Genomic DNA, 24,383 nt, shown 5'->3' with positions numbered 1-24,383 from the left:
CAAGAAGAAAATTGATGAGCTCAGCCCAGCCTATGGATTGGGTCCTCTGTCCAGTCCCCACTCTGGCCCAGTCAGCTGTTGGAGAAGGTGCAGGTCATGTGGTATAAACCCAGCTGTCTAGAGGCTGTGGTGCTGGAGGCAGTTTCAAAAAGAAGACGGGTAGAGAGGTCAGGTGAATGAGTGGGGGAGGCACCATGTCCAGACTCTTGACTGTATGATTGCTTTAAGAACTTGAGTGGCTTCTCTTAGAGACTGAAGGTTCACACTTTCTAGGGAGGAGGAGGACGCCTCGTGATTTAGTTAAAGCTGAGGGGATGGGGGAGGCTGGGCTCTGGTCTGTGCTGTGTGTTAAGTTGAGGTAGGAGCTTCGGTGAATTGAGGTGGCCTCAAAGTTCATTCTTCAAAGAGAGTAGTGTCAGCTCTGGTCAGACTCCAGGGACATTTGGGCTCACTTATCGGAATTCATTTGTTGTCTAGGTTGTGACCAAAAAAAAAAAAAAACAAGGAACAACATTGTCATCATCACCCTCTGATTCCTGCCTTCTGAAGCCAGTCTGCAGAGGTGCGCTTTCCCCCGCCACCTCCATAGTTCTCTGTTCTTCATGTCAGAAAGATAATGTAAAGCAGCAAGAGCATTGCCGGTTTCCCAGAGAATGCTATAGGCGTGCCCACATGCCCATGGCCTTGCTTCCACGTTGACAGCAAGAGGAATTCTTGCTCCTTTGTATAAACCTTAGAGGAGTTTATCTTTGAAGGCTTATGATCACGTGATCGCCAACCCTTAGACCCCAGAATCACATCAAATCGTGCCTTTAGGAACTGTGTTCTGAGGGACTGCATGTAGTGCTTTACATTTTCTTCATCCTCATGCTACTCCTCCAGAAGGAAGATGAGGCAGGGCTGTTCCTCACACCTGTCAGGTAGAGAGCAGAGGATGAGCGCAGGAAGGAAGTTGACCATCGCTCTATGGCTCACTTGAAGCCAGGGGACATGGGAATGTCCTGACTCCTGGCCCACGGCCCATTCTGTTAGGCTAGCACAACTGGTAACACCAGCATTGCAAGGACCAGTTTGATCCAGGAGAGACCCAAGGGACCCAGCGCTCTGTGCCTTCCACCGCCATTTCAGCCATGGCAATGGTGCTTAAAGGGTTGTGCTGCTAAATAAACTAGGAATTTATTTTTTGGTGGCATCTGTTTTCAGATTGGGTGGATATTAGACCCACTTAGTTCCACTCCTAATTGGAAAACCGGTGAAAACAGGATGGAGAAGAGAGTTAGGAGAATGGTCTGAGATGTATATTTTGAACAGATATAAACTAGAGGATTTGGAGGAGTGTGGGAAAAGAAAGAGAGATGAAAATATAGAATGAACCTGGCTGTGCAGCAAGAAGATGGGGATGCTGGACGTGTGGAGGGACTCTTAGAGAGATGGCAGCTGGGGGATTTGGTGGCATGGCTAGGAGTTCCTGAGCACAAGACGTTGGTGGGGTTTTGGGAACAAGGCAATCATAACTTCGACAGTGTGTTTGTCCATGGTGGGGGACAGCAGAAAACATGAACGATGCGCAAATCCAGATCCCTGAGCACTCTCAGAGAGGCACACGAGAGTGACCCTAGATCCCGAAAGGTGTTGGTGACTCTCTTCTGTGCTCCCTTGAGACTTTGTTTCTTTTATGGCACCTTGTATATTCTGCCTTAGAGTGGAGGATGTCTAGAGTGTATCATCTTAACTTGTTGGCTCCTCCAAACCACCTAGTACGTCACAGATGCACAATAAAGGATTAGAATCTCAGCTGATGAAAGACTGGGGACAGCTCACTGGGCACCTCTGTGACGCGAGTCGGGTTGTAAGCAGGTCTCATGGGGATGGTGTGAAGCTGAGCCAAGTCTCCGGAGCGTTTGTCTTCCCCCAGAGAGAGGCACCAGCTAGGCTGACAGCGAGTGTCGTGTGCACCTCGGACTTGGCCGGGCTCGTGGCCGTGCTTGGGGCACAGAGCAGGGTTGGCATCCACGCTCATCCTGAACAGCTACAGTTACTCCTTCTCTCTGAGGGACAGAGCTCCAAGATGAAGCACAGTCCTGGAATTTCTCCCCTGGGCTCCCGGGACAACCATGTTTGCCTATTCATATATGTTGCTTCAGAGTTTTCAGTGGAGGGGTGCAATCCAAGTTCCTAATGCTTTGGCCAGATTGGAGGACCTGCAGGCGGCAAGATGGGCTGGCAGACTTGCAGGATGCTGGTCTTCCTGGCAGGCTTTCTTGGGGAGGTTGGTCTGTGGTGCTCTCTCATCTCACTGTGCCCCATAAACTCCTAGGTAGGTGTCAAGTAACTACCTGGAGAGGCCCAACTCTGCACATTGGTGAGAGGCCTTGGGATCAAGGTGCTCATCTTGTATAGGTAGTTAAGTCTGTTAGAGCAGAGACTAGAGCCCAGGCATCCTGAATGTTCTCCCCAGTCGATGAGATGCCCTTGATTTGGCCGTGCTGAGGATCAGGCCAGCTGGCTTGGCTGCTGCTGGGGGACCTCTGGGCTGTCTTTAATGCTCCTATGGACTGGATGTTGGTCTCACAGTGGGAGCTTTCAGAGGGCAGGGTTGTGCCTCTTCAGCAGGTGTAAGACTAGCTTAGTCACTCGATGGTTGATGCTTCCTGGCCACTTCTCAGCATGATCTTGAGGCTGGTGGATGACCAAGATGAAGATGCATCTCTGCAAGACCCCAGGGCTCAGTATACACGTCGGGTAGATCAGAACACCCGTGCCTTTGCCGCTGGCCTCTCTTTCCTCACTCTCTGTTCTTTGTGTTTGTGCAGGGCTTCACTTATGTGCTCCACGAAGGCGAGTGCTGTGGAAGGTGCCTGCCGTCTGCCTGTGAGGTGGTGACTGGCTCACCGCGGGGGGACTCTCAGTCTTACTGGCAGAATGTAAGTCTGGACCCCAGGTGGGGTAGGAAGGAGGGCAGTGATTACCAGCCTGGGAGTCCATTCTGCGGTCCAGCATTGGCCTCCTCTCATCTGTGCAGTAGAAGCTCATTCCCTGCCCTGTGCTTTCCCCGCAGGGACTTTAATCCGGCTGCTGGTGTTATCCAGGTGTCAGCTGGGAGTACCTTGCCGCTGAGGAACTAGTTAAGACTGCCTCAGACTTCCCGTTTTGTGAATTTGGGGAGAAGCCCAGTTCCCTGCCTAGAAGTTCTGTGCACTCCTGGGGGATTTATGTTCTCCTGTTTACCTGTGAATCTGAGGTCCTGCTGCCTCTCGGGTTGGTGTAGAGCTGGCCTCACCATGCTGCCTGTGCTGTGGGCCCACCACCCCTCCAGAGCCCATGGGCTGCGAGTACTGTTCTGTGCACATTAACCCAGGCAGGCTCCTCTCAGCTTGTCACTGGTTTCCATTGGAGAAACTTATAACTCAGAGAAGCAAGCTGTGTTTCTGTCCCCAGAGTCCCCGAGGTATTTCTGCAGCTCGGGCTGTAGCATCTCGCCGAGTTGCTAGCCTCGCATTTCCCCACTCTTGTCTTCGCCCGCCTGGACCCCCATGCCAGCCACGTTCCCTCTCCTAAAGCACAGCAGTTTAACTGTCTCCTTGGTGGCCCTCAGGCTCTCGCTTTGGATGCTTATCAAGATTTTTTCTGAAACACAAGGATTCCCTCCTTGGGAATTTCAGTCCAGATGCCAGGATAGTAACAGTTCTTTTACTCTGATCCATAAGGAGGAGTGGGTAGCGCTGAGCCCTGGAAGCCTGGGGAGGCTGGTGCTGGAAGAGTCTGAGGTGCCCCATGGGCCTCCCCTTCCGGATCCTTCCAGTAAGAACACAGTGCACTGTGTTTAGAAGGGAAGGCAAAGTGTTGGCTGTCTTGCCCTGAACCTGTCCATCTCCTACCCAGGCTCATAGCCTTTCTCCTCCTCAGTGATAACAGAGTGACTCGCTGAGTTTTTCCACAGGGGTCCCACCTCCCCTTCTATTCCAGGTTACCTGTGGATTCTTGTGTCCTACATCCTTCCCACCCTTTTAGTTTTTCTGCTCCTCATCCATCCTGAAATAAGGCAGCTTTTGCCCCTGCTCCCCTGGACCAGGGTCCAGCTCAGATCAGAGGGGCGGCTCCATCCTGGGAGGAGCTGATACCTGGTCCCTTTGATGCTCAGTACTCCAGCCACCCTGCCCCACCCCGCCCACCCCCCCCCCCCCATCTCTCATCTCCATCCAGGGCTCATACAGCCCTGACTCACCTCAGCGTTTACAAAACATAAGAGGGCCTGAGTTTCTCTCCCCCAGTCCAAGTCTGCATCTTACCTACAAGACTTGGGCCCCAGCAATGGCTCTGGCCCTGCTGCTGGGACCACATCAGGGGCCCGTAGGGTGGCCGAGGCTCAGCAGGTAAATAATCAGAACGGGGAGAGGTCTGGAGGTTGGGGTCAGGCCTGCAGTCAGAAGGTTTGGTCAGGGTGAGTCAGAAGTGGGGGTGCAGAGAGTGGCTGCAGGTGTCTGGCATTTTCTGCTCCTCATCTAGAAAGAGAAGAATGTGAGCAGGAGCTGAGAGCAGTAGGGCAGGTCCTGAAGTGGGCGGGCAGCATGCACCTAGTTATGCATCGGGAAGCTGGCCCACACAGGCAGCGCTCACTGGGACACGTTCTCCAGGCACAACCTCCATAGTGACTTTTCTGAACCATGTTCTGGACACTCTCAGTGCTCTTTGCCTGTGGAGCCAACCCTTGAGGTCAGGCCACCCACCTGCAGCCCTGGAGGGGCAGATTGTGGGGCTGTCGGCGTCAGACACCAGCATCCCCTGTCTCCTGCTGTCTCCCCACATGAGTGGGAAGTGGCCCCAGGCTGGGCAGTGGTTGAGTTTTCCTTCCTCCTCTCCCCATGCCAGCCCATGCTGCTGCTTCCTGGTCAGAGGACCTGAGAGTCTCTGAGCTCAGCTCACAGCTGATGCTGAGGATGGAAGGGAGGCCCCCAGGCTTCCCTCAGGTGCTTCCTCGGGTGGCTGAGGACCACGTCTGTAGGAGCACACATAACTCTGAGCTAGGGTCTTGGTCAGGGCGACTGGCCCAGACTCACTGAAGGACCTGGGATGAGCACCATTCACTCCCTCTGTGGGCCTTACCTGTGGGAGGGACTTAGACATTGAGCCCAGGCTCATCTCCAGGGCCCACATTGGCTCCCTGAGAGAGCAGCGCATCCCCCTTGGGACCTCAGGTCCCAGCGCTGCCCAACGCCGGTTTTCTAACCACAGGTGGGCTCTCACTGGGCCTCCCCTGAGAACCCCTGCCTCATCAACGAGTGCGTCCGAGTGAAGGAGGAGGTCTTCGTGCAGCAGAGGAACGTCTCCTGCCCCGAGCTCGACGTCACCACCTGCCCCACGGGCTTCCAGCTGAGCTGCAGGACCTCAGAGTGTTGCCCGAGCTGTCACTGCGGTAAGGCATGCCGTCCCGGCCCCATCTTCAGGCCTCTTTCCCATCTATTACTCATGCTTCTGTGAGGAAGCAGATACGATGCGAGAAATGCAGCGACTTCCTGAAGGTCAGCTCGGTGCTTGGTGATGGTTTTATACCATTGTCTCGTGTGGCCTCACGACAGCCCTGTGAGGCAGGCTCTGTTCGCACCTCCATTGCTCACGTGAGTTAGTGAGGGTGGAACTGAGGCTGACCACAGGCCTCTCTGATTCTAGAGACACCTTCTTGATCAGCGCTGTGTCCCCTCTGCTGGGGGAGGAATTCCAGATTCCCACCCCAACCCCCCCAGCAAACAAATAGACAAGAGCAAACACGCACCACCGCCTGCTCTGGATTCTTTGCATGATTCTATCTTGGGCCTCAACGTTTTTAGAGGAGAATTTCATTCCTTCATGAGCCCAAACATCCTCCCACTCACCCCTTAAGTGTAAATCACTTCAACAAGGGCCAAGCCCTAAAGGCGCACAGGGATCCTGTGGAAGGAAAAGGCAGCCTGCCCTTCCTCAGCAGGCCTGCGGGACGCGAGGCCGCCGTGGGCTCTGGCAGTGGGACCCGCGCGCTGGGGTGGGTGGGGAGAAGCACAGGCAGATGTAGGAGAGGGGCCCAGTGGGGAGGAGACGGCCTTGGAGGGAGGGGCTGCGTGCCGGGTTTTGCTGGCATGTGTTCTGCACGCTGACGACCCCGCCTTCTCTCTCCCCCAGAGCCCGTGCAGGCCTGCATGCTCAACGGCACCATCATTGGGGTGAGCTGCTGCCTTCTTCTCCAGGGCGGGGGGGAGGAGGGGCAGCAGGAATGGGGATGCTGTGGGAAGGGTGGGCAGCTCGTTCCAAAGTGGAAATGAGAGGAGCCAGGGAGACCTACCGCAGCCGCACTTTCCCCTGCCGCCTGGGCTTCCCAGGCATCCCGGAGCCCAGGCCCCCACAGTCTTCCTGACTCTCTAGCGCGGGGCCCTGCTATCTGTCACTCATCTCCCGGCTCCCACCCCAGGCATGTGAGCATTTCTTCTATGTACAGAGAAACGCTCTGCAGTCATGGTGCACATTTCAATCTGCCCCTTCTCCTCCTGCTCCAGCCCCCTCTCTGGCGTGAATGAAGGCCCTCACTCTTCCCATTGCCACACTGGAGGTGGCAGGGCGGGCAGGCAGCAGCCACTGCAGACAGGAGGAGTGGCACGGTGGTGGCTCACGGCTGCCATGGGTGGCCGGGCCCCCACTCGTAAGGCAGACAGCTTCTGGGGCTGAGGCAAGTGGGAAGGTCAGGGGTCGGGGTGCTGGGGGGCTGACACTCGTGCCTCTGGTTCCAGCCTGGCAGGAGCCTCATGATTGACCCATGCACCACTTGCCGCTGCACCGTCCAGGTGGGGGCCATCTCTGGTTTCAAGCTGGAGTGCAGGAAGATCACCTGTGAGGCGTGCCCCGTGGTAAGAGAGGGTCTGTCGGGCACCCAGGGGATGGACTGGTACTTGTGGGACCCAAGCAATAGGACCTCGCTGGGGTCTTTAAATAAAGCTTTCATGATTTTCTGGTTATTGACAATATTTGACAATGGTAATGAACAGACTAAAAGTCACCCACCCAAATTGTGTCTATCAGAAATAATTATAATTTAGTTTTGTAAATTTTAAACCCTTTTTATGGTGTTTTTAAAATAAACATTATTTGCAAGGCTTATGATACCATATTCACAGTTCCATATTCTTTTTTATACAACATTTTAAGAAACATCACTACTATTCTTTGAAAACATTAAAAATTAATTAGTCAAGGGGCTGGCCTGGTGGTGTAGTGGTTAAGTTTGTGTGCTCTGCTTTGGTGGCCCGGGGTTCACAGATTCAGATCCCAGGCGTGGACATACACACCGATCATCAAGCCATGCTGTGGTAGGCGTCCCACGTGTAAAATAGAGGAAGATGGGCACGGATGTTAGCTCAGGGCCGATCTTCCTCAGCAAAAAGAAGAGGATTGGAGGCAGATGTTAGCCCAGGGCTAATCTTCCTCAGGAAAAAAATTATTAGTCAACAGATATTTATGAGACACTTACTATGGGCAAGGTTCTACCCAATATGCCTTGGAATGGATGTGCCTCAACGTGTGCTTTTATTATTGGACATTTAGGTGGTTTAAAATATTTCACTCTGTTTTTGCCAGGTCACGGTGATTATGTTTGTTCTGAATACCTTCTGGGGCTGGATTCCGAGAAGCGGAATCAGTCTTTCTAGTTTGGTAGAGAAAACCTGGCATGTCGCTGTTTTAAGTGTGGCTCTTAGCCCACTCGCAGAGCTGGACCTAAGGCTGAGGGGACACCTCAGGCGGCCGCCTGTGCCTGGCTCCTGCTGTGTTAGGGAACGGAGTTGGTTGGACGAGGCTCTTGTGGGCAAGATGCATGGAGTGTAGCAGGAGCTCTTTCAGATGGCCCCGTCGGAGGCTCCTCCCCTCCTCTCTGGGAGGTGGCAGGGAGGCTGGGCTGGAGCCTGGGGCAGAGTCCTTGGGGGGCCGAGGGTGAGGGGTCAAAAGGAGGGGGTGGGGACAGGGACGAGGAACACTCGCTCAGGGGCTTTCTGTGCCTTTGAAGATAAGGGAGTGTTCTGCACTTGTGTTCTTCCTGGCACTGGGCACACTGTCACACTAAGTAGGGGCTTAATAAAATGTGTGTGGAGTGAGTGGGTCTATAGGGGACAGCTCTTGCTGACAGAATGGTCCAAAGAGAACATTCCTGCCTCAATTAGAAAGAAGCCCACTAAGTACGTGTTTTTGTTTTTTTTTGGTTAAATACCAGTTGATGTTTTAGGGTTTTAGGTGCATGTGTGTGTGCGTGTAACAACTCCCCTTGAGTGCATCTGGGCACGCATAGGGGATGAAATAATGCTGTCTGGAGTCTGTGGCATCCCTTTTACCCTGGAGGTCGGTTGAACCAGGATCACCGCAGGGAGGTCCACACCAACCTGTCCTGCAGCAGAGCTTCGGGGGGGGGGGGGGGGGGGGGGGGAGGCGGTCTGCAGACTCTACCAGCACCCTCTGGTGGTCAGAGGCAGCATGGTGACCTGCTCTGGTTCCATGGAAATCCAGCTTTAGGATCCATCTAGATGTAGGTTTCTAAATATTTTAAAATACATGGCCCCTTTTGGTTTGTGTACTCTTTCTTCTTTCCTCTAAAATTCTCATATCTCCCCAGGGCAGTGTACCCACTCCTTCTTCTTGAGAACCTCTAGATTAGCCCTCCTTCTATGTATCTCTCAACTTTTGCTGAAAACTGCCTCAATTGCCCCCATTCTAGCTCAGCATCCTTAACTGGTCTTGACATGCTCCTCTGCCGTGAAGGGCCTCAGTGAGGACTCCTGCAGGTGGGAGCTTCAGTGAATTCAGCTTAGGTAGGTCTGCTTGAGCTGCCTACATCAGACTGGAGTGTTAGCATCACTGGAGATGTGAGTCCTTCATTTGCTGCCAGGGGAGACGATGCTTATACCTAAGAGGAGACCAGCAGAAAGTGGTTTGTGCTGGTGGGTGGTCAGGATGACACATGAACTCTCAAGGAAAGCAGGAGGAAGAGCGGTCACCCTGACATGGAACATTGAGAAAGCATCACGGAGGGCATGACACCAGCTGACCTTGAGCAGTGGGTTGAATGTAGAGTAGAAGACCTTCCAGGAAGGGGAATGGGGCACAGACTGGCAGAAAGAAGCAAGAGGTAGAAAAAAGGAGAGCAGCAGGGGAGAGAAGACCGAAGGGCCCGGAGCAGCCGAAGCAATTTATGAAAGGGGGCCATGAGACCTGTGCGAGGCAGAATATTCAGGGCATAACCGGTCGGGGGAGCAGGACAAATTGTCTGCTCAGACCTAAACAAGTGAACCCTGGCTGGCTGGGAACTTGGCTGGCAGGTGGAGGAAGTGGTTGCTCTTGACTGGCTGTTCCAGCCAAAGCCCATTCGGCTCTGCCCTTCTCCGTGTGTATGTACGGCGACATGGAATACAAACCGCTGTCAGCAGTGGCCGGGAAGCCCAGCAGGGCTCCAGCAAAGCCTGTCACCTGGTGCAGCTGCACTGTCACCTTCCAGGGCAGCGGACATGCCAGAGGGTCTGTGTTCTTTGTTTGCTCCTGTGAGTGGGTTCTGCCTGCTCCCTCCCGTCGTCCCTCCTTCCCAACTCCGCACCACACCTCCCAAGTCATTGCCCTCTCCTATTACCCTCCTCCCCTCTTCCTCTTCTTCCTCTTCTTTCTCCTCCCACGACCCCCTCTCTCTTTTCCTATTCTTGCTCTCTGCCTCTCTGGAGGGTGGATTTTGCCTCTACCGCCCCTGTCCCTTCCTTTGCAACCCCCTCCTCCATTTGTCCCCCACCCCCTCATTTTTCCTGTAAAGGTTTCGTGCATTTTTCTCTCCTGGGCCTGCTGAGTGGAGGGAGGGTATTTCCTGGTCTCTTCTCCTGACACTCACTAAAAAATCCCCAAATCCAAGCTCCCGTGAAATCTTGCCTGATTTCAGCCCTATTTGATTTCCTTCTGGCTGTGGCCACTCGTATTCACTCTTTTCTTCCTCTGCCGTTTACCTCGGTCCTATACTTTCCGGGAATTGTGCATTTTTGAAAACACAGTTAAAGCTCACGGGTGAAACACTGCCAGTGGTATCTTTCCCAGGGGCATGTGTGGCCTGGGCCCAGTTTTTGTCTGAGCTCTGTACTCACTTGCTTTCTTTACTGCGTGCACCCTGAAGACAAGTTCAGAAGGTTGACTTAGGAGTAGCAAATTGTTCAAATTCGTCTCTAAGCAAGCTTACTGCCTCCGAACCTTGCCTGCTGGTGGGGGGCGTTCAGCCCATGTGACGCAGTGAACAAGGGAGCCATGTGGAGAGGACCAAGTCTTCTGCCCGGGGCTCCCAGCTGACCTGGGAGAGTCATAGAACTCTCAAGACCCCAGTGAAGGAGTCTCTAAGTGGTTATTATTAAATGTGGCAAAATTAGAAAAAGAATGACAGCATAGTAGGTTTCCCACATAACTAAATTTATTCTTTAAAAAATTTTTGAGATTCTTGTCTTCCTCTTGTTTTTGGAGTGTTGGGGAGAGTTAAAAGAGCTGTAATTTTACTGCAATGATGAGACAGCTGATAGCTTTTTGGTTTTTTATTTTATTAACTTTGTTTAAAATACTGTTACTTTGCAAAATAAAAAGTTGATTACCCTATGTCAGCTCCCAGATTTGGGGGCATTTTTGCAAGACAGTGGAATCCTGCTGTCTGGAAGCTGCTGTTTTTCCAATGTGGATGTAAATGAAGGACTCTCACTTTAAGCCACTGTCAAGGGGTTCCTAGCTGCACCCTCTCCTCTGTGAACGGAGGACTGGCTGGTACGCGCCAGGTGCTGGGGATAGGGTGATGAGCAGCATAGATGGAGTTGGAATTTATCTGCCTCTCGGGGAGAACAAAACACATAAACAGACAAATGAAAAATTCAAGTTGTGTTAAGTGTTATGGAGAGAGAGAGAGAGAGAGAGTGTTGTGTGTGTGTGTTGTGTCTTGGAAGACCTCTCTGAGGAATGATATTTAAAATGATTACTAAAGGACAAGAAAGAGCTGTTTGTAGAGAGCATGGGGAAGAGCATTCGAGGCAGAGGTAACAGCTCATGCAAAGGCTCTCAGGTGAGGAGGTTGACATGTTTATGGTCCTAGAAGATGCACGGGGGTGGATGGTCGAGAGCAAGGGGATAACGGTATAAGATAAGGTCAGAAAATTAGGAAAGAGCCATGTCGGGCCTTATAGGACATACTAAGGAGATTGGATTTTATTTTAAATGCATGGGAAGCCATAGAAGGTCTTATTTTTTAAATTTTTGTAAAATTTGTTTTTTTAAATGAGGTATAGTTTACCTGCAATAAAATGCATGGATATTAAATATATAGTTTGATGAGGTTTAATAAATGTATAAACCCGTGTAACCACTAAAATAGTAACATAAAGAAATACAGCTAAAAGGCCAATAGAGGAGATAAAATACTAGAAAAACAAAAATTTGATTAAAACGTCAGCCCCAGTGGCCTAGTGGTTAAGTTTGGCTGGCATGCTGTTTCAGTGACCTGCGTTCAGTTCCTGGGCACGGACCTATACCACTTGTCTGTCAGTGGCCGTACTATGGCGGTGGCTCACATACAAAAAAGAGGAAGATTGGCAGTGGATGTTAGCTCAGGGCAAAACTTCCTCAGCAAAAAACAACAACAACAAAAAACCAAAACAAACTTGATTAAACCAAAAGAATACAGAAAAGAATTAACAATAGAACAAATAGCAGAGAAGACAACAAATAAAATGAACAGCAAAATGATAGGTTTAAACCTAACCATATTGATAATTACATTAAATATAAATGTGCATAACAAAATCCCAATTAAAAATGGAAATTGCCAACTAGTTTGCTGTTTACAAGAGACGCTCTTTCAATTTGAAGAGACAGACAGGTTGAAAATAAAAGGATGGAAAAAGATATACCAGGCAAATACTAAAAATAAGAAAGCCGAGATAGGTATATTAATACGAAACAGAATAGACTTTAAGATGAGGACTCTTACTAAAAATACAGAAGGTTGTTTCATAATGATAAAAGTGTAGGTCCTTCGTGAGAATCCTAAATGTGTATGCACCCAATAGCAGAGTTTCTAGTACATGAAGCAAAAATCGACAGAACTAGAGGGAGAGATAGGCTTATCCATATATTTATTTGGTAATTTTAATGTTTTTCTCTCAGTAATTGATAAAATAAGTAGAGAGAAAGGTCAGAGAAGATTTGAAAAATTATACCAACCAACTTGACCTAATTGAGAATAATATACTACTACACTCCAAAGCTGCAGACACACATTCTTCTCAAGTACACATGGAATTTTCACCTATCTTGACCCAAATCTGAGCCATAAAAAAAGTCAATAAATGTCAAGACTTTGAAATCATATAGAGTGTATTCTACGACCACAATTAAATTAGATTGAAATTAGTAACAATAAGGTATTTAGAAACACTTCCCTCCCCAAATTTGGAAATTAAATAAAGTACTTTTAAATAATCCATGAGTCAAAGAAGAAATCACGAGTGAAAATAGAGAATATTTTGATCTAGAGATAATGATAGTTATTCTAGAGATTATGATAGGCATGCTGGACTTATCGTAGTCTACCTTGATTGAATAATATCCCACTGCACGCATAATGTGCTCTTTCTCCTATACTTTGTGCTTTTGTTGTCACACGGTTTACTTCTACATGAGATAAATTCACAAGCCATTGCTATTATTTTTTCTTTGACCAGTAAATTTTCTTTCATAGAATTTAAGAAAAGAACTAAAAATGGTATTTCATATTTATCTACATATTTATAATTTCCAGTGCTCTTCCTTCCTGTATATCTGAATTTCCACGTTATATCATTTCTCTCCAACTTAAGAAGAACTTCTTTTAGCACTTCTTTTAGTGTGGGTCAAATGGCATTATATTTCTCAGATTTCATTTAGCCGGAAATATCTTTATTTTGCCTTTATTTACTGAATATAGAATTTTAGGTGGAAGGGTTTTTTTTTTTTTTTTTTTTTTTTACCACCTTAAATATGTTATTCCATTGTCTTCTGGCTTGCATTGTTTCTGATGACAAGTTAGCTGCCATTTTTATTGTTGTTTGTATCCACCCCTCACACTCCCTCCAATTTGATGCTTTTAACAGTTTATCTTTGGTTTTCATAAGTTTTAGTTTTCTTTACACTTTTCCTACTTTGAATTCGTGGAACTTCCTGGGCCTGAGAGTTGATTTTCTGATCAAATTGGGAAAAATTTCAGCTATTTCTTTAATTTTTTTTCTGCCCCATTTTCTCTCTCCTGTCTTTCTTTCTGCAACTCTAATTACATGTATATCAGACCACTTGATACTGTTCTTTTGGTCACTGGGGCTCTGAATATTTTTTCCAATCTTTTTTCCTCCCTGTGCTTCAGTTTGGACAGTTTCTATCGATCAGTCTTAAAATCACCAATCCTTTTTTCTCTGTAGTTAATCTAATCCATTGAGTTTTTGATTTAGGGTACCATGTTTCTAGTTCCAGAATTTCCATTTGATTTTTTTTTTTTTTTTTTTTTTTTTTTTAAAGATTTTATTTTTTCCTTTTTCTCCCCAAAGCCCCCGGTACATAGTTGTGTATTCTTCGTTGTGGGTTCTTCTAGTTGTGGCATGTGGGACGCTGCCTCAGCGTGGTCTGATGAGCAGTGCCATGTCCGCGCCCAGGATTCGAACCAACGAAACACTGGGCCGCCTGCAGCGGAGCGCGCGAACTTAACCACTCGGCCACGGGGCCAGCCCCTTGATTTTTTTTTTTAAGTTTCCAAGTTGCTCCTGAACTTCCCCATCTCTTTTCCCATTATATCTATCTTTTCCTCTAAACTCTGTAACATATTTATCATAATTATTTAAAAATTCCTGCCTGCTAATTGCAATATCAGGGTTATTTGTGTGTCTATTTCTATTGAGTGATTTTTCTCTTGACTGAAGATCAAAATTTTCCATTCCTTTGAATGAAGATTTTTACTGTGTATTAGACACTGGTGGAAGATGTGTTGAAGAGTCTCAGTTCTGCTGTTTCCTCTGATGAACATTAAGTTTGCTTCTAGCAGGTGATTAGATTAGTGCTGGTTCATCTTGAACTAAAGAAGGCTAGATTTTAAACTACCTTAGGGAGGGTCTATTTCAATATTTCTCTTAGTCCAGGGGTGAATATTTTAGTCCTAAGACATAGTCTTTACTCCAAAGGCTTGATCCTTCTGAAATTTCAATGGAAACCTGAGGTGTTTATCTAGCCTCTTCTGCTTGGTGGGATTCACACTCCAAACTCTGGCTCCCCCGTGGTGTGTGGCAGCTGAAATTTCTGCCCAGCTCTTTCAGCTGTCCAACTATTTTGTCCTTGGGTTCCTCGTAGGCTCTTCTGAGCATATATAATACAGGGACCAACCAAGGATTTGAAGGGAATTTATATGCAGATTTGGGGGCTTTCCCTTCCTGACTTCCTCTTTTCTGAGGTTTCTCCCTTTAGTTTCCAGCTATTTCAGCAGTTTCAAGCTCTGTCCTCTGACTCCTCAGGCAAATACAACTATAATTTCCTGGTCAAGTTCCAGCTGTCCAGTGCTGTACAGATTGCTCTCACTGGAAAAGCCATTTAAGCATAATTCTTGTCCATTATGCTTTCCTCTTTCAAGAATCAAATAACGTATTGTTTATCTCTGATTTTTGCCATCTGATACCTTTAAACAATTGTTTTAAATATTTTTTCAGGAATTTATAATTGTTATCTGCAGAGGGTCAGTCCAATATAAGCTACTCTGACATTGCTAGAAGCTGAACTCCACTGATGGTTTTTAAGCAGGACAGTGACATGACTAGATTTATATTTTAAGAAGGTCATTCTAGCAGCTGTGTGGAGACCTACAGTACAGGGACAAGAATGGAGGTAGGAAGACAAATTAAGACTATTACCAGAGTCCAGTGGTAGACGATGATTGCTGGGACTAGGTGATGACAGATGACACTGGTCATGACAAGCAATGGATGAATTTGAATGCATTTTTGGCGAGATTTGGTGATGAGTGGCAGGATGAGAAAAAGAGAAGTCAAGGATGACTCCCAGATTTCTGGTTTGAGCAACTGAGTAATGAAACCATTTACCAAGATAGGTAAGACAGGAGAAGGATGAGATTTGGGACGAAAATCAAGTTGCATTCTGTATCTGTCTTGAGATGACAATAAGATACACAATTGTCAAGTAAACAATTTATAAACCTGGAGCTCAGGAGAGAGGTCTAATTTAATAGGTCTGGCTGCTAGAACTTGAGTAAGACATGCATATGTAGGGACAAGGAATGCTCTCTAGGGGATTTAGAACTGACAAAGGTTGGTTAAGAGTTGGATGTTGACTTTCTGAACTCTAGGTGAAACCGCTGAATAGGAGAGATAAGAAGCTGGAAAAAAAGCCTATTTACAATTGGGATGTTTGGGGAGGTTAACTAAGGCTGCTTTTTCTCCTGGATACAGGGATACGAGGAAGAGAAGATTCAAGGTGAATGCTGTGGGAGATGTCTGCCTACAGCTTGCACCATTCAGCTAAGAGGAGGACAGACCATGACACTGAAGGTGGGAGCAAGTTGAACTTAGGAGTTCCCTCATATCACCATCTGGTTTCCTATTTTGGGATCTGTTCATCAAGAGAGAGGGACTAAGGTTGGGTCAATATTGGCTTCTTTTCCCATCTATTTCTGATTTTATAAAGAAGATGGATAATCTATAGAAGGTACAGAATTTTCTCTTTGATTTAGTTACTTTGTCACTTTTCTTGACAAGAGTGTAGTTGGTGGTGTATGGCCCCATGATTTGGAGTTGGTTGATCTTTAAGGTTTTCCCCAGCCTCGATTGTCTATGAGACTGGACAGGCAATCAGGGCGAAACAAAGTCTGACCTATGAAAGCCAGAATTAGCTGGTAGGGCTGGGCAGTGATACCCTAGTTCACCTCTAGTTCAGTTATTGATTAACCAGTTTACTCTCTTTCTATCTTAATTCTTTAAGCTTTTAAGCTTTCAGGAGAGTTTGGGGACTCTTTACATTTATGCAGCCCTATTCACAGTAAATAAGTCGTAAAACTGGGACTCCACCTCTATTCTGGGTTCTGGGTATGGAGACTTCATACTGTCTCATTCTTGTCCCATAGTCCTCCAAATTGTTTCAACGACTCCCAGGAGTCAAGGTCACAGTTTGAAGCGGCTTTGTAACCCAAACACTGTCTCTACCTACTTCCCCTATTTCTTTTCAGCGTGATGAGATGCTCCAGGATGGCTGTGATAGTCACTTCTGCAAGGTCAGTGAGAGAGGAGAGTACATCTGGGAGAAGAGGATCATGAGCTGCCCGCCCTTCGATGAACACAAATGCCTGGCCGAGGGAGTGAGTAGTTGGAGCTCAGGTCCTGCTTTCCACTTGACTGTCTCCATCTTTGACTGTAAGAACAGAGTCCTGAACAGCATGCAGGCCAGCTCTGACATGATTTCCTAGTGTCCAAGGGAGGTCCCTGACCTGGTTTAAGAATCCACGAAATTACAAAATCAAAGCCCAATGGAGAGACAGACTCTCTGCACTATATGATGCTTTAAAAAATACCTTTCCTTTGGGGGAGACTGAATCTGTGACCCTTGAATGGGAAGGTGAGAGATCAAACTGAATTCCAGTCTCCCGTGGGAATGCTGACCCTGATGACTCAGTTGGAGGAGAATTCAGGGTAATCAAAGTTGTGTCACCCTGGTCAGGTAGAGTGGTCATTCTGCTCACATTTGTGATGGGAAAACACAGGTTACGTCTGGGAACTTAGGCTCAGGGCTTAAGTCCAGAGCCAAGAATCAGCCTGAAGAGGGACTTGTAATCTGACCACTATTTGTGCCTAATGTGGGACTTTGCTGTTTTTTTAGGGGAAAATCATGAGCGTCCCAGGAACCTGCTGTCACACATGTAAGTACATTACCCATAGCTTGTCCCTTGAAACCCATGAGACCAGGTCCAGGGACTGGTCTGTGGAGTAAGCTTTATTCTAGAAAGATACTTCTTGATCACTGGCCAGTCATTATGTTCAGTTCTGCAGGGAAGTGCCGCCCCTCCCTGAGTGGCGTTAGGCTGCTGCTTGCTCCAGTCCCCTTTCAATGCCTGTCATACAGTCTCTCTTCTCTTTCCTCCAAACTCCTTATTGTCTCTAGCCTCTTATCTGCCTTTGCCCTCATAGAGTCTTGGGTTGTCCATAGTCCTATCATGAGAGAATCTCTTCTCTCTCTAACCAGAGCTCCTTGAAGACAGGCACCCTTGGTCCCTGATCGTGACAGAGCAGACACTCAATACACATCTATTCCCTGAGTGTCATACAGTTATGTTGAAGAGACGGGGAGCCACCAGTTGGCCAACGTTAGCCCCCCACTGTGAGCTGTGGGGGCTGCAGGGAACACAGAGTCCTCTCGAGGATTCATAAGGCGGGTCTCAGTGCATTAACCTCCTCTCTTCACTCTCAGCTCCTCTTGACCTTGTAGTGATGCTACACTGTTTGGTCTTAATAGCTCATAGCAGGAGCTTTGGAGACGGGCTCAAGACGTCTGCACATTAGACGGCATTCTTAGCACACATTCTTGTGTTTGTGAGCACAAGTAACTTTCAGAATCCCAGTGTTAACGCTGTATTCTCAGAATATAGAGTTACTTTCCTGGACTAATATTTGTTTTTAGTTTAGTTTTTCTTTTGGTTTTGGGTTCATGGGCTCATGTTCATTTTTGGGTAGAGAAAGGATGAGTGAACACATGAATTACCTCCAGTGTTCCATCATTCCTTCTTTTCTTGATGGCTTACTCTGACACTCCCTGTACTTGCTGTGACCAAGCTGCAGCCTGAGGAAAGGCACTCTGAAAGCATCTCTTTCTGTGATTCCTGTATGAATGGGTTAAGAACGTGGAGTCAGGAAACCGTCAGAGAAGATGAATTCTCTCTAGGCGCGCTGCACATGGAGTTTGGTTAGGAGACTGTTACCTGCAAAACTAGCAACAAGGGCCCTTTGTTGGTCAGCTCATTCAGGAGGCTGCGACTCCTCATAGGGAAAGTAAGCCAGGCTCAGAGATTTAAATCTACAGCGAAAGAAGAGAGTATGTTGGCCTAAATGTGTTTTCCTTATTCATCCTCTTATGGAGTTGGGAGGCTCTCACTTTAAACTGGAATTATTTGGAAGCTGGGAAGCAGGCTAATGTGTAGTTAGGGGTGATTTAGACTTGGAGGCATCCAAGAATGGAAAGCTCCCAGGGTTTGGATAAGGAATGGTGAGCTGGCATTAAATCTGAGTTCTCTGGTGGCCAAGTAGAGGTTCAGATCTGAATGCCACTAGCCCTGTATGTGAAGAAACCCATGCCGGTTACCTGGAGACAGCTATACCTGAAGGGAAACTCCACAAGGGGCCCCACAGAGGCAGTGAGGGCCCTCACATGGCCAGGACCTTTGCCTTTCCTTGACCCAAAGGCAGGGATGGATAGCTATCATATTTATTGGCTACTTCATCGCCCATTAGCTTCTGGATATGTTATAAGCATGAAGGATGGCTCCAGTCATTACGGTTTTGAGAGTCTACAATTATATAAAAGCAAGTCTCATCCATCTCCATCCTCAAAGCACAGTGACTCTAGGCTCCTCTTGCAATTAAAGCTGTCCCATTAAGTGAGTTAAACCCAGCAACAACTATATCTCTGAATATGAGGGGCAGGGAGCAGCTGAGGTGAACCAGAACAACTGAATTCCCTCCCTGCTGCTGGGTCTGGTGATTTGGTTAGTAAATTGACCTATTTCCAGCCCAGTGAGGGAACTGGGTGGAGAATGTTCTACAGAACCCAGCCAGGCCCCAGGTCTCTCCTCTCCCCTGTCCTGTAGGTGAGGCGCCCGAATGCAGGGACATCACTGCCACGCTGCAGTATGTCAAAGTGGGAGACTGCCAGTCCGAAGAGGAAGTGGACATTCATTACTGCCAGGTGAGGGGCCCCCGACTTCACTGAGGCCCGGGTGGGGAGGGCTGAGTCTCCTTGTTTAGAGATATCTCTTTAGTTATATTTTAGAAGGATCTGGAAAAGTCACAGAGAGGAGAAGTGAAAGGAACTGGAAGCAATTTTTTTTAAAGCAATTGTGTTATTGAAGTAACTGGGAAATTTTGACCCCAGAAGAAAAAACACTGAGGAAAGACTTAACAAGTCCCGTAAGAGAATGGAGAGTGATTTCTGGAAGATGGGGGCTACATTTCCTGAAGGAGAATCAAACAGGCATGGAGCTGCAGTGAGGGGGTGTGGGTGTGACGGTGCCATCGGATGGAGGCGCTCCCTGAGGTCTCCCCTTACAGATTGCCCAGCTGTCCTGGGTTTCTCTGGGTGAGGCGAGGGCTCCCTTGCTTGGAGGAGGGCAGGTGGCGGAAGCAGGCTGCCTGAGTTCTCTGCACCCCAGGATTCTCCACCATCGCCATGCCTCTCCTCTCTCTGCTCCGTTGCAGGGTAAATGTGCCAGCAAAGCCGTGTACTCCATCGACACGGAGGATGTGGAGGAGCAGTGCTCCTGCTGCTCGCCGACGCGGAAGCAGCCCATGCATGTGCCCCTGCGCTGCACCAATGGCTCCGTCATTTACCATGAGGTCCTCAACGCCATGCAGTGCACGTGCAACCCCAGGAAGTGCAGCACATGAGGCCACTGCCACTGCTGCTGTGGACGCCTGCTGTCACCCGCCTGCGGCCTGATGGCCAGGGTGCTGCCTGGTCCTCTGCATGCTCTGCTCTTGTGCCCCCCTGGGCCCATAATAAAGGTCAATCTCTCATCTTGCAAAAGACTGATGGTTCACTGCGTCCTCCAGGCTTAGACAACAATTGTAGGCTGGGCTTGGGTTCTGAGACTGTTCTGAGAGAGAGAGCACAGGCCCCATGTGCAAACACTCCAGCCCCAGTGTCTGCAGGAGGTGCTGACACCTCTGGGAAAAAGTGATGTCTTTGCCTCCCCAGGGTGGGGAGGGGACAGTGTTTCTCCTCAGAAACTCAGCTCAGTGGCCTGAAGTAAAGGGGATTTGGTCAGGAACACTGGGTTCTCTAATCTCAGAAGCATTGGGCTTCTGAGCAGAGCAGAGGGGCAGCCCTGGAGCCAGGCTCCTGCCAGGACAGACACGGCTCTCGTCAGTGTGGCTGATGTTCTGGAGAAGGAGTTCGACCAGGTGTGCAGGGGTTCTCTGAGCCCTTGGCTGATCAAGTTCCGGTGTACCCTCAGTGTCCCCCGTGGGAGGGAGAGGTGCTGAGGACCAAGGGGCCTGCAAACGGGGTGCTGACAGGGGCAGGAACATGGTCCCATCCACACAGGCTCAGCCATGGGAGGGTGAGTCCCAGACTAGGGGGCAGGCCTGGTTCCACACGTGGCCCTTGCTCACCTGTGTGGCCTCAAATAAGCCCCTTAGTGGTGCTCAGACTTCATTTCCTCATCTGGAAAATAGGAATGTTAGTCTCACTCATGGGGTTGGGAAGTAAAAGTAAGCCTGAGCGTCGGGGGCAGCTGTAAATTGCTCTATACTAATATAAGAAGTGACAAGAATAAAAATGGGGAGTCAAAGCTCAAAGAGGGGCATAAGTGTCGCTACCATCAGTGGCAGAGCATTAAGGATTCCCTTTGTTCAAAGGGGTGGAAGAAATGAGCTGCTTTTGGGCTGGATGCTGGATGACAAGTCCCTGCCCCCTCCAGACATCCTTTAGTGGAAGGGGGAGTGTGGAGATAACACCAAACTTCCTCTGGTCCCCAAATCACTAACAGGTGCTGTCACTCTCAAGGAGAGATTGTCCTTCCTTAAACTTTCTGAAAAAAGTTCACGTGCACATGCTGGCAAGATGGCGGAGACTCTAGTGGGGGAGAGAACACTGTGAGGATTAAGGGGATGTCCTGGATGCGCAGCAGGAGTTCGACGGAGAAATGATTTTCATTCCAGATCCTTTTCACACAGGAGAGACTCAACTCACTGAAAGCACTGGATGATGGAGCTGGAAAGGATTTAGGTATCACCCGACCCACTGCCACTCCCCTGCCCCTTTATAGAGGATGAAAGCAGCTCAGAGAACTCGAGTGACTTTCAAAGGTCACACAGCTGCTGGATGGCAGGGCCAGGTTCAGACCCTAGATGCCTTGACAGAGGCACCTGAAGAACTCGCAGGCTGCTCTCCCAGAGCCACCGCTTCCCTCTGGCCTGCAGATCCAGTCCTTGCTGTCATGGGAACCCGTGACTGCTGCTTTTCTGGATCTCCAGCACTTCTTTTACTGCTTGGGACTAACCTCCAGGGAAGATATGTTACAGGCAAACGGCACGGATGGTGTTGAGTAGGTTCGGTGGGGAGTTTAGTAGGGTAGTGGGAAGGAAGAGTGGATAGGAGTTTTAGATAACTGCCCAATAATTCAAAGGCTGTTAACTCTCCATCCGTCACCCGGCGTCCGACTTTCAGTGGCCTCTAAGGTCCCTATGGGAAAGCAGATCCAGGGGCAGGGAACTGCCTGTCTCTCTCCTGACAGATTGCCTAACCCTGGGTCTGGGGACGAGGTGTTATGGGAGCCATCGGCCACGGAGAGATGCAGGCAGGGAGCCGACCTCTTCAGCATGAGGTGTCGATTTCCAACTGCCTGGGCCTCCACAGCCTGCATTTCTGCTCATCTTTACTCACATGACAATTCACTATCAAGAAAAACTTGAATCAGAAAAACTGCCTGTTTTGATTTAAAAAATGGCAGGGAGCAGGGTAAAAGGGTGCAGAAGGAGAAACGGGCGGTGGGCTTGTCTCAGCCGCTTTCCCTCCTCTGCAGGTGTTCCAAGGGTAGGGTCTGCCTCTGGTCTTGAGGACCCTTTCGTGCCTACCCTGAGAGCAGTGGAGATAGGGTCCCCCAAAGAGAGAGCTTTAGGGGGAGTCTCAAGGAGGGAGTCAACAGGGACTGAGGGACTAAGAAAGTGCTGGAGGGAGAGAAGAAAAGGAATGGATAAAGGCACCATGGTGGAAAGTTTTCCGCCCCTCTTGTCACTGAAAAGACTTGGAGGAGGGTCCCTGGGAGTGAGTGGCGAGAGGAGGACTGTTTGGGAGAGAAGGGAGTCCAAAGGAAGATTGTTCCCGCACAGACTCAGAGCAGGCGCTGCTTTGAGATCCTGGCATTCCTCTTAGAGGAAGTTGCTTGACCTTTCACGCTGCAGTCTCCTCATCTGTAAAATGGGCGTACTGGCAGTAATTACCTCGTGGAATTGTTGTTAGATAAATAATCACTCAGGGCCCCGCTCTGAGAAGGGTGCCTGAGGAAGGGGGAGCGCTGTGTAGACCTAAGCCATGATTACTCCTCGTGGCCAGAATAAAGCCCTGGGTTGGGACAGACTGCTTTCGGGTTTCCTTCTGCCCTTCTCCTGACTCATTCTGTTGCCTACTCCCTTTTCCTGCCTCAGGCTCCTCATCTACAAAGTGGGGAGCAGTCACGGCCAGCCTACCTTATGGGTGCTGGAGATATTCTTCACACTGAAGAATAGATAGCCTGCTTAACCTGCACAGAATACCTTTCATTTTTTCGGTCCTTGGTATTAATGAACTTGTTTAGCTTCAGGGCGTCTTAGAATTGTAGATTCTGTCCCCCAGAACGGCCCTTCAGAGGTCTTCTCTTCCATCCAAGGCTCGCCTCTGTTCTCTGGGATGGAACCTCCACAGTCTTGCTCCCCGACCCAGTCCTGGGGTCTCCCCGGGGAAGCTCCTGAAAACCTGCCCTTCCTCCTGCCCCTTGCTGCCCCTCCTCCTGCCCTAGCCGTCCCTGTGTAGGATTCCTCCGCTCCTGCTCCTTTTAGTCTAGAGAAGGGTGGGACAGCTGGCTCGAGGTCGAGCGAAGGCAGCCGTGGGAGGGAGCCTCCCCCGCCCGGGCAATCCCTGGACAGGGCGCAGGAGGCAGGCTTTGCGCGCGGCATTGGAAACTAATCAGCCAGACTGTTCACGAGATAATCCGGCTGAATGTTCACACCCGAACCAGGGAACCAGGTTATGTGGCACCTCCCCGGGTCGAGGAGAGCGGGCAGCACTTACTCACTCGCCCCTCAGCTTCGTTAACTCGAGCGTGTCCTGGACTCACCCCGACCGTGGGAAGGCGCTCCTTACTCCCTGTGCACTGCCAGCACCTGTGCGCCCAGGGTGCAGCGGGGGAGCCCCGACTCGGCTTCTGTTGGCGTGGGGCCAGGTGGCCTGGGGAGGGACAGGAGAAGAGGAGGCGGCAGCAGGCAAGGGGCGGGCGCGTCCGGACGGAGCTGAGCCGCGATGGAATAAGCGGAATAAGCCTGTCCGGCGAGCGCAGCCGCGGGGCAGTCGTGTTTCGTGTCCTATGTGCTCGTACCATGGCCACCCCGGGGCCGCGCGGTGAGTCTCCTCTGCTGGGGTCCCAGGTCCTGGGCATCTGGCAAGTTGTGGGAGGGAGAAGGCCTGGGGATGAAGGAGATGGCATCCTCACTCCTGTGCTTTGGGATTGGTGACCCCCAGTGAACCTGGATGGGATGATGCTGAGAGCTGATCCCTTTTCCCCCAGAGCAGGGAAGCTGAAGGACACGTGAGCACTTGTGGGCACATTTGTTTTTTATCAAGGGGAGAGAAGGTAGGACAGGAGGCAGAGCATTGGGGCCGGGCGGCTTGTTGGTGATGGCTTATCGCTTCCTACCCCTGCGATTTTGCCTCTCCTTGTTACAAGTCCTTGGATGTTTGGCTTAGCATGTCTGAGGGCAAGCAAACTGGAGTTTAGTTCAGAAACAGTTTGCTGAGGACAGAGGTTCAGATTCACCCCCAGCAACTTTGACTTTGGCATCCCTGCACTGTGCTCAGTTTTAGGAAGTCACCTCTGGCTCCTGCCCACACCTGCCCTCCAGAAGGGCGAATGGCAGCAGTTGCACCTCAGGCGCAGGGAAACACAGACACGTCTTTCCCAGGGGCTCTTCCTTGAGGAAAAGCAATTGTGGCGGAGTTTGGGGAGGAGGACGTTATTCTGCTGCACCTCCCAAATTATACTGAGCACACAGGTGTGTTTGGGCGGGAGAGACCTTGCCCAGAACAGGGATTTTGTTGGGTGTTTTGTTTCTGGTGGTTCTTGAGAGAGGCATGAAATGGGAAGGTGCCCCCTCCATTGGCATGAGCAATGAGCTGAAGGGACTGGAAGGTAGGTGTCAGTCACAGTCCTGAGACCTTGTGAGCAGGTGTGGAGAGATATGCCCAGGGACCATGTGGACCCTGGTCCAGGACAGAAGCTTTCATTGAGTAAGGTTGGCTCTAAGCCCAATGGCAAGTGGCAAGTGGAGGGAGAATCATAGACATGGTGGGGGCTCTCCCAGAGGACTATGAGACTCTTGGCCCCTCCA

General features: G+C 49.5%; 1 protein-coding gene across 2 annotated transcripts in view; it reads left to right on the top strand.

Annotated features, from left to right (window-relative positions):
* Window positions 1-19,827, top strand: part of VWF (von Willebrand factor) — a 184,595-nt gene extending 164,768 nt beyond the window's left edge. For both annotated transcript variants that reach the window (XM_070620571.1, XM_070620570.1), the window contains 9 exons: window positions 2,814-2,924; window positions 5,233-5,413; window positions 6,154-6,194; window positions 6,756-6,872; window positions 15,492-15,590; window positions 16,265-16,393; window positions 16,912-16,951; window positions 18,893-18,990; window positions 19,500-19,827. In XM_070620571.1, coding sequence (XP_070476672.1) covers window positions 2,814-2,924; window positions 5,233-5,413; window positions 6,154-6,194; window positions 6,756-6,872; window positions 15,492-15,590; window positions 16,265-16,393; window positions 16,912-16,951; window positions 18,893-18,990; window positions 19,500-19,688 — 1,005 coding nt within the window. In that variant the 3' untranslated portion in view covers window positions 19,689-19,827. The remainder of the gene's footprint in view (window positions 1-2,813; window positions 2,925-5,232; window positions 5,414-6,153; window positions 6,195-6,755; window positions 6,873-15,491; window positions 15,591-16,264; window positions 16,394-16,911; window positions 16,952-18,892; window positions 18,991-19,499) is intronic.
* The last annotated feature ends 4,556 nt before the right edge of the window (window positions 19,828-24,383 follow it).

This window comes from Equus przewalskii, chromosome 5, assembly GCF_037783145.1.
Source record: "Equus przewalskii isolate Varuska chromosome 5, EquPr2, whole genome shotgun sequence".
Taxonomy (NCBI): domain Eukaryota; kingdom Metazoa; phylum Chordata; class Mammalia; order Perissodactyla; family Equidae; genus Equus; species Equus przewalskii.
Note: the sequence above shows the minus strand (reverse complement) of the source record. Positions and strands in the feature narration are given on the sequence as shown.